This window comes from Arachis stenosperma, chromosome 7 (genome assembly GCF_014773155.1).
Source record: "Arachis stenosperma cultivar V10309 chromosome 7, arast.V10309.gnm1.PFL2, whole genome shotgun sequence".
Taxonomy (NCBI): domain Eukaryota; kingdom Viridiplantae; phylum Streptophyta; class Magnoliopsida; order Fabales; family Fabaceae; genus Arachis; species Arachis stenosperma.
Window position 1 is genome coordinate 29,529,062 of NC_080383.1, and position 6,786 is coordinate 29,535,847.

Consider the following 6,786-nt stretch of genomic DNA (forward strand, 5'->3'; position numbering starts at 1 on the left):
ATAGGTTGATTGGAATGTATGAAAAATGTGGTAACATGAATATTGCACGCAAGGTATTTGATCGAATGCCAGAGAGAAACATGAGTTCTTGGTGAAGGGAGGTGGCTGTGGCGGTGCTGAGGTGATGGTGATGGAGGTTATGGAGGTTATGGTGATGGTGAAGAAGATGAAGATGATGATGGTGAATGGTTGGCTCAGATTGGGGGGAGGGTTTGGGAGTGCCACGTAGGTTCGGAAAGGCACGAACTAAGCTCAGATCCAAGGCGGGGCACTTTTGTCACACGGACAGCATCTCTCATGGGTACAAGATTAGTTTCGAGCTATCATGGGTACAAATGTCAGCGTTTTTATCTCTCATGGATACAAATGGTCATTTATTCCGGAAACTATTCTGATTTTCAAATAATTGAAAAAATAAAATAAATTAAGTTTGTTAAAAGCATATCTTTAACTAGCAAATGCAATTAAAATTCTACATTCTTTGGGAGCTGCAACTGTAGCTGAATCAACTTATGGTTATAGATGGAGCAAAATGAAATCAGAATCGGTGAATCACAAACGTATGCTCATTCACGATTCTGCGTGAATCCAAAAAGAAAAAATCAAACAAAAGTTGAAAACTAAATGGTTTTTTCTTTTTCAAAATTACAAAAAGTAGTGTTGTTTACACATAACAAGTGGCATGCATATAGTAGCTCAACAATGTTTAGAAAAAACCTCATTGGACCGACTTAAAAAGTTGTGTGGCTCAGAATTGTTTTACAATAAGAGAAAATCTTATGCCATCATAAGTACTTTTAATCAACACGACACACATAAAGACCTGTGTTAGGGGTAGTTGGGTAAATACCATTTTCTTTATCTGCAAAGTATATCACTATATCATGTGAAAATTGGAAAGATTAAGTTTTGCCCAAGATGAATTAAGATTCTTATTCCATTGCTGCAATAATAAGAATAACTCACAGAACTGCAGCAAAAACAGTTAAAACAGCATACAAAACAAACTTAGAAAGATCAAAGGACCATGAATGAGTAAAAAGCAAATTGGGAATCGGCATTTATGTAAAATATTACATCTTCACTACTTTGTTGAACTTTTGGCATAAATTGAAAGTTATAACTTGCAACTCAATAGATGATAACTAATAACAAAATAGGATTAGGGGAAAAAAATCAAATTAATTAATTACCCTAGACTAAAGGGTAGTTGCTGACTTGCTGGAGCACAAAACAAGCATCCAGGTCTACATATTCTTGCATTTTGAGTCTAATCTTACCTTTGGTTTACACCTTTTCCATCTAATTAAGTTGTATAAAAACTCAAATAAATAAATTAGCAAATAAATGAAACTGTTGAGAGTTGCAAGGAAGAGCCGCAATCCAATAATTAGCATTTGATCTCATGCCACCATTTGCTCCTGGTCAATGTACATTTGCTCCAACCATGCTGGAATCACATCTGTTCCATTGTTGAGATGACATTGCAGCTGTTGCTGATCTTCGGCACTAAACTGGCCGGGCTCTGGCTGTGCCGGAGCGTCCTTCACAAGCGAGCTAACCCAAGACACGTCCGGCTCGTCAACTTTTGCAGCTGACATTCTGGTCGCAGCCCTGGGCGAGGGAATATTGCTGCTGCTTCGAAATCCAAAAGAAGCAGATTTCCTCAGCTTGTTCAGCTCTTCGCCCTGCATCGGCCAGTCCAATTTTCCATCATGAGAGCCCCAATGAGAATATGCCAAAGAAGGCTTTGCTGCCACAGAGGTGGCCAGCGAAGGAACCTCAGAATGACGGTTTCCCATGCTGCGCTCGATGAAGCTCTGGCTCCGCTGTGAAAAGGCAGCAAGTCTTGGATTGAAAGCCAGTGCAGTCGGTTCCCCTGATGGATCAACCCTGGATTTTGGGGATCCAATCACTTTCGGAGAAGGGAGGCCAGAAGAATAGCCTCGCAGCTGCTGATTCATGTTCTGGCGCATCTGCAATCCAGTTGGAAGATGTAACTGAGGTCCTGCAGCATCAAATGAGATTCCATTGAATTTGGACAAAATTGACGGGTCGACAGACCCAAAAGTGTCGTCAAGGTTAGTAGGCGTCACTCCTGAAAGCCTATTTAGATCTGCAGCACGATCGCCCAAAGAATAATGATAAGATGGATTATTATTAGTCAAGGAATTTCTCCAACCGGAAGGGGAGGAAAGACCAGTCATCTCATCCATCATTAGCATAAGCAATTCAGTATCCGAATTAATATCGCTAGCAGCTAAAGCAGTTTTCAATCTGCTGCTTCTAGGAAGCTGCAGGGTTGGGATGTTAGATTGAGTCTGCCACATGGATCCGGAGAGAGGAGAGGAAGATCCAGAAGGAGTCAAAGGCGGTGTTGACGCAGGTGGTATCATAACAGATGGAGAACCAAGTGTTATTGGGCTAACTGGACCCATATCCAATGAAGAACCACTGGAGTAGGATCTAGGAGATGGCATAGCCGAACCAGTAGAAGCATAGAGGGGGCGAAGCTCCTCAGGCTTGTGTGCAAAGAAGCAAACTCTTCTTGTACATGCACCCTCGTCCTTGCAAAGCCGGGTCCGGTACTGGGCAGGATGAAGCCAACACTCGAAAATACCATGTGCATACTCGCATAAATCTCCCTTGCTGCATGACCCCTTACGGAATTCAGGACAAGGCACACAGCTATAATGGTATTTCCTTGGATCGCGTCGCCTGGCATTTTCCCCTGGGTGAACAAAGGGACACTCGGTCCAATCATGAGAATAAGCCCTTGAACAAGGCTTCACCTTGAATGTATACATCCTGAACTCGTCAGTACCATATATCCCGTTCTTTATGTCAGGAAGAGAGTGATCAACAGGATAATCCTTCCGCTCAGCCCCATCTTTCAACACACGGGGCGTGTTCACCACGTTTTCCCTTTGTTGTTCCTCGATTTGGCCAACTACATCCTCTAACGTCTTGTCAGTACCAACTGTACCTTCCAGCATGGCTTGCAGCATCCTCTTCCTTGAATTGGGGATAGAGTTAGCCCCAGAGACAACCAAATCGCAAGGCCGGTTACCATTTGAATCAACAGTACTAACATCTGCCGATGATTCAAGCAAAAGCTTGACAACCTCAAGGGAAGCAGCAGAACCCCCAGCAACAGCACAATGAATTGCAGTAGCCCCATCCGAGCCACTAGCCCTGTTAACATCAACACAGCCAGTTCCAAGAATATAAGCCAAAACTCTCAGGCTTCCAAACATAGCAGCAACCATAAGTGGTGTCCTCTCTTCATAACCCACTTTCTTTGAGCCAAGCCTCCTTCCAAACCACGACCCGGCCTCATCAACATCACAACCCTCTTTCTCAACTGCATCTTTGAAACCAATTAGGTCATCTGCAGCTGCAAGTTCAAGCAAAGCAGATATCTTTTGATGCTGCCCTTCTTCTCTTCCATAATCATCCTCCATAACCAAACCAGTTTGAGTAGGTTTCCTCTTGGAACCGCTGCACATGGATGTATCTTAATCTTCCCTTTAGGGCTCAAAAGAATCTGAAATTTTCACATAAAGAGAACAGGTTCAAGATACTGTGGCACCAAACGTGTTATACTTCATATATAAAGCACAAAAAAAGTGAAAAGCTCAGTTCAATCTAACAAAAACAGAAACAGATGATAGGAAAATTAAGGTGGCATATTATTCCCCCAGTTTGTAATCAGCAATTACTGTTTGAGCAAACCTAACTCGATTCATAAAATTATTATGAAATCATGCATATTATATCAAGCAACCAAGTTACCAAAATCGTGAATCACTAACGAATTTGTAACAAGCATCCTATTTTCACTCATTAAGATTATTTATAGTCACACATAAACAGATAATCATAAAAATCATTCAATTAAAAGAAGATAACAAGAAATCGCCGCAGACACAACCAAAAATAGCAAATTACAACCTGTCCTTAGTTTGAAAGAAGGGGAAGGGGGGGGGGGGGGATGGGAAATAAAACATGTAAAATCATATCAACGATTCTCTTTCATCAATTAAAATACACTAATACCTTCCCGTTACCTCAATAATTTTCTTAGCAACCAAGGAAAAGGAAAGAAAAAAGAGAAGGAAAAAACATATAAAAAGAAAAGGAGAAAAGTTCCTTTTCTATTTCTTTTCAGCTCAATTTTTTAGAGAGAGATAAAGAGAGAGAAATAGAGAAAGCATACCTTAACAAGAGAAACACACAAAGCAAAAGAACGAAGCTTTGTGTTGAGAGATGAATGAAGCCCTTTGAGTCTGGTTTTGTTGCAACAGCTTTTAAAATGGTGAGGGAGGGGGAGAGGGCTTTTTTTGAAGAGAGAAGAGAAGACTTTTCCTCTTCTACTTTTCTTTAGTTTAGTTTAGTTTTTGATTTTGTGTTATCCTTTTTTTATTAATTTGATTTCATGGTTTTGGTCAAAAAGTGGAACCCACCTAGCTGCCTCACCAGTCACCAGTTCCTCCACCTCCATACCAATTCCATTTATTTGTTTAATTATTACCAGAAAAACATGCGTCACATAATCATAGTTTAAATTTGATGCACAATTAATATAATTTTTTTAGCTTGTTATTGTGAAATTATGGATCGGTGCACAGATATGGATTGATAGATAAGTACTTCTCATAGTCAGACTTTTGTACTTTTTTTTTCTTTTGTATGTGACATAATTAACGGAAGTAATATAAAAACTAAAAAATATATTAATAATATAGGTTTTGAATTTAAAATACAAAATTTTATGAAAAAGAGTTAATAGTTTTAACTTTTTAAGAAGAGTAACTTATTATTTTTATCTATAAAAATTGAAAATGTTGACATATCTATTTATAGAAGATAAAAATTATAATTTGTACTTATAAAAATGGCTTTTGCAAGTAAAAATGTAAAATTATCCAAATTCTAAAAAATTAAATAAAATTTTTAAATTATCCTTTTTCGCCACTACTACTATCGTCTTCCCTCCACTCTCAATGTTCTCAGTGATCCAATTCTAACATCGATCATATCGCCGCTCAGTATCACCACCTCGTCCTCGTCTTCCTCCTCCTCCTCAACCGTCACTCTAACCCCTTCGTCGCACACTCCCCCATCAATGTCGATTGCGACTCAACAGTATCAGCACCACCATCACCAACATAATTATCTAACGTATGCTCATCTTCTAGATCTAAAGATGCTGCAAGCAGTGTGAGCGATCCGTTGGGATAGGTAAACCGTCACTCTCGTTAACCTCATCATCCTCACCATCTTCTATCACTGTCAAGCTTAACTGTCTGGCCCTGGAATTCAACACCCTAACAAAATTCATAAAGTACGTGAAAGAGGCTTCTGCATTACACATCTTTGCTTCCATTATTTCGACGATTCGGATCAGGTTCTAGAGAATTGGCTTAAATTTTTTCTGCACACACACTCAAAAGTTGTGACTTTTTAAGGGTTGATCGGAAAATAGTGTCTAGAAAAGACCCAGTTGAGTCCTTCTTCAATTCCATTCAGGTTGTGAAGGAATCGCTGTCTCCTTTGAAAGTGGGTATTCGAAAAGCTGCAAAAGATCTTAAGCACTGCTTCCTATAAGGGCACAAGAATAAAGGCTCGAAAGATGTTTGTTTGATTGCTCAGGTGAAGCAAGGTGGTGAATTTCATATCTGCGATGTGAAGAAGAAGAGAGGATTGTCAATGAAGGTTCCCTTGAAGGTTTTCTTGGATATTTTCTCACATAACTCAGTGAGTAATAATGGTAATGTGAATGGTGATGAGGTGGATAAGAAGGGTGATGGATCTTCTTCTTGCACCAATTACTTGAAGTTTGCAATGACTTGGTCTTTGTTGGTTAATGGTTTCTTTCAAACTCCCCCAGTTTCTTTCAAAACTGGTAAGGAGGGAGGTGACGGGGTTGGAGTGTCGGAAGAGGTGGAAGGTGAGAGGGAAGCAGAGTTTGCGGTTGAAATCAGAGTTGAAGAGGTGGAGGGAGGAGGAAGGGTGGTGATGGCAGTGGTGGTGATAGTAATGGCAACAATGATGGTGGTAGTTGGGGAGAAAAGTGGTGGCAGAGTTTGGGATTGGAATAGCTCAGAACATTGAAAGAACATTGAGAGAGAGAAGGGGAGGGAGAGACGATAGGAGTAGTGATGGAGAGAATGGTAGTTTAAAAATTTTATTTAATTTTTTAGAGTTTGGATAATTTTGCTTGCAAAAGTTATTTTTATGGATACAAATGATAATTTTCGTTTTCTTTGGATAGATATGTAGCGTTTTCAATTTTCATAAGTAGAAACGGTAGTTTATTCTTTTAAAAATAATAAAAAATACATAAATTTTAAAAAAATAAAATATTTAATAAGCACCATAAAAATACTCGTTAACAAATCATGATAATACTGTATAAAAGAATAATTAGTTCTAGAATGAATAATATAAAAACTAAAAAATGAGTTTCACTTTAAAATATATATAGTTTCGAATAATTTATGTAGTATTTATAGATTTTCATTTAAATCTTTGCTTTATGTTTTTTGTAACGGTAAAATTACATATAAAAATATAGAAAAATATAGATAAAAAATTAAACTCATAATTTTTTTTTTTTACCTTAAAAGAGTCTTGAGATCTCTTCTGTTTGCTAGAATTGTGAATTGACTATAATTTTATTAGAATAAGTTTATTTTTTAAAAAAATAGAGTCATTAATAAAAGTAAAATTCTTGAACTAATTTTTTTTTTTGCTAAATATTACTGACTGACTCAGGCTAAG

General features: G+C 38.2%; 1 protein-coding gene across 1 annotated transcript; it reads right to left on the reverse strand.

Annotated features, from left to right (window-relative positions):
- Positions 1-1,036: 1,036 nt before the first annotated feature.
- LOC130940846 (zinc finger CCCH domain-containing protein 66-like) lies at positions 1,037-4,399 on the reverse strand. The gene is made up of 2 exons (XM_057869112.1): positions 4,220-4,399; positions 1,037-3,547 (listed from the first exon to the last, which is right to left on the reverse strand). Exon 2 carries the CDS (start codon positions 3,507-3,509, stop codon positions 1,404-1,406), a length of 2,106 nt encoding a protein of 701 aa, XP_057725095.1. The 5' UTR covers positions 3,510-3,547; positions 4,220-4,399; the 3' UTR covers positions 1,037-1,403.
- Positions 4,400-6,786: the final 2,387 nt, after the last annotated feature.

Coding starts and splice junctions, on each gene's coding strand:
- LOC130940846 (XM_057869112.1), bottom strand. CDS start 3,509: ATGTGCAGCGGTTCCAAGAGGAAACCTACTCAAACTGGTTTGGTTATG.